The sequence below is a fragment of the Elephantulus edwardii genome, unplaced genomic scaffold (genome assembly GCF_000299155.1).
Source record: "Elephantulus edwardii isolate Elephantulus edwardi_28Jun2011 unplaced genomic scaffold, EleEdw1.0 scaffold00269, whole genome shotgun sequence".
Taxonomy (NCBI): Eukaryota; Metazoa; Chordata; class Mammalia; order Macroscelidea; family Macroscelididae; genus Elephantulus; species Elephantulus edwardii.
Genome location: NW_006400019.1, coordinates 3,242,192 through 3,244,368, shown reverse-complemented (window position 1 = coordinate 3,244,368; position 2,177 = coordinate 3,242,192). Strand labels below are relative to the sequence as shown.

The 2,177-nt window shown below is 36.8% G+C and overlaps 1 protein-coding gene across 1 annotated transcript in view; it reads left to right on the top strand.

The window, feature by feature from the left end:
• The window catches only part of CLIC2 (chloride intracellular channel 2), a 63,175-nt gene that overhangs the window by 33,751 nt on the left and 27,247 nt on the right, over positions 1 to 2,177 (top strand). The window contains exons 2-3 of the mRNA XM_006900003.1: positions 712 to 821; positions 947 to 1,072. Coding sequence (XP_006900065.1) covers positions 712 to 821; positions 947 to 1,072 — 236 coding nt within the window. The remainder of the gene's footprint in view (positions 1 to 711; positions 822 to 946; positions 1,073 to 2,177) is intronic.

The following is a 2,177-nucleotide window of genomic DNA, read 5'->3' as shown; positions in this document are numbered from 1 at the left end:
ATAAACATGGGTGTGCATATATTTGCTTGGGTGGCAGTTATGGTCTCTTTGGGGTATATTCCCAGTAGTGGAATTGCTGGGTCAAATGGTATTTCTATTTGCAACTTTTTGAGAAAACACCATACAGCCTTTTGTAATGGTTGCACCATTTTACGCTCCCACCAGCAATGAATAAGAGTTCTAGTTTCTCCCAAATCTCGCCAGCATTTGTTGCTTGCTGTTCTGTTACTGGTGTAAGATGATATCTCATAGTTGTTTTGATTAGCATCTCTCTTAGAGCTAGGGATTTTGAACATTTCTTCATTGTTTGCTATCAGAATGTCTTCTTTGGTGAAGTGTCTGTTCATATCCTGTGCCCATTTTTCAACTGGGTTTTTTACCTTTATCTTGTGGTGCTCAAGTATTTTATAAATTCTAGATTTAAGTCCCTTGTCAAACATGTCATTGCCAAATATTTTTTCCCAGTCTGTGGCTTCCCTTTTTACCCTGTTGGAGTACTTTTTGGATGTGCATAGAGATTTGATTCTTGCAAGGTCCCATTCATCTATTTTATCCTCTCCTGGTTATAGATGTAATGAGATTTTTACACTTATCATTTCTATCTGTAAATTGTAGAATCTATGAAAGTAAAAACTTTCCACTGGGCCTGTGTCTCCAATAACTAGCCTAGTTGAATGAATGAATGAACTAATGAATGAACTTTCTTAATAGGCTGCGAGTGATGGGGAGAACATTGGAAACTGTCCTTTTTGCCAGCGCCTTTTTATGGTCCTGTGGCTTAAAGGAGTTAAATTCAATGTGACTACTGTTGACATGACCAGGTAAGAGAAATCAGAGTATGTTTCATTTTGGGAACTGAGTTCAGTGGTCACTAATATAATGTTGAGATTTATATAATGTGTGCTTTATCTATAGGCCTAACTCTGCTTATTTTCAATAATCATAGAAAACCTGAAGAGCTGAAGGACTTAGCTCCAGGCACCAATCCTCCATTCCTGATGTTTAACAAGGAGTTGAAAACAGACTTCATTAAAATTGAGGAGTTTCTAGAGCAGACACTGGCTCCTCCAAGGTACAGCATTTTACAGGGTAATATTTTATTTGAGAAAATCTCTCTTATTGACCTTATATTTTATTATTTCTTATAGATCAAGGCATCTAATTAATCTTTTTCAATACCAGGCACCACTTTTGCTCTTTGTAGAGAAGTTTTGTAAAGATTTCCTTTGATTAGAAAACAGTATTACAAAAAAGAAAACTAAAACAGTATTATAGAATTTATTTAAGTAGTATTCACATGTAGATAACAGAAAGGGCAACTGAGGTTGAGCTTTCAGGTATGGAAATACAAAAGAAGAGAAACAACATCCAAGCAGATATATGCCCACCCATGTTTATCGCAGCTTTGTTCACAATAGCAAGGAGTTGGAAACAACCTAAGTGCCCATCAGCAAACCCATGGATAGAGAAGCTGTGGTACATTCACACAGTGGAATACTATGCTGCATTGAAAAACAAGGAACTCATGCAATTTTATTCAAAATGGGTGACCCTGGAGGACGTTATGCTGAGTGAAGTGTCTCAGACACAAAAGGACAAATAATGCATTGTGCCACTGTTGTAGAATGGGACTGACATCAGGGTTGGGGTAATACTGAGAAAAACTGGATAAATTCTGTATACTGCATTGAAACAGATGAGGAAGAGAACAGTTTAAAAGCTATATATGATGGCGTATTATGGTTATCACAAGAGTCCAGAACTAAGGTTACATAGTGGAGTGAATTCTGGGCCTTAGTGGGTTGGGGGTTGTATACCAATGAAATAATTTTACTTTTTGAAGAGGAGTGAACTGGGTGGGGGGAGGGTTGGGCAGGGAGAAGAGTACAACAATGAAGGGAAATTCCAAATCTCTCTAAATGTTCATTTAAATTAATAAAATTTAAAAAAATTAAAAAAACAAAGGAAGAGAAACAGTTGTAAGCAGACACTAGTGACTGGGATGTGGAATGTGAGAACCATGAATGTAGAAAAATTAGATATTGTTAAGGAAGAAATGGACCGCATAAATATTGACATACTAGGCATTGGGGAGATGAGATGGACTGGCATTTTTGATTCAGATGATCATATGATATATTTCTCTGGAGATGAAAAGGTGAGGAAAAATGGAGTTG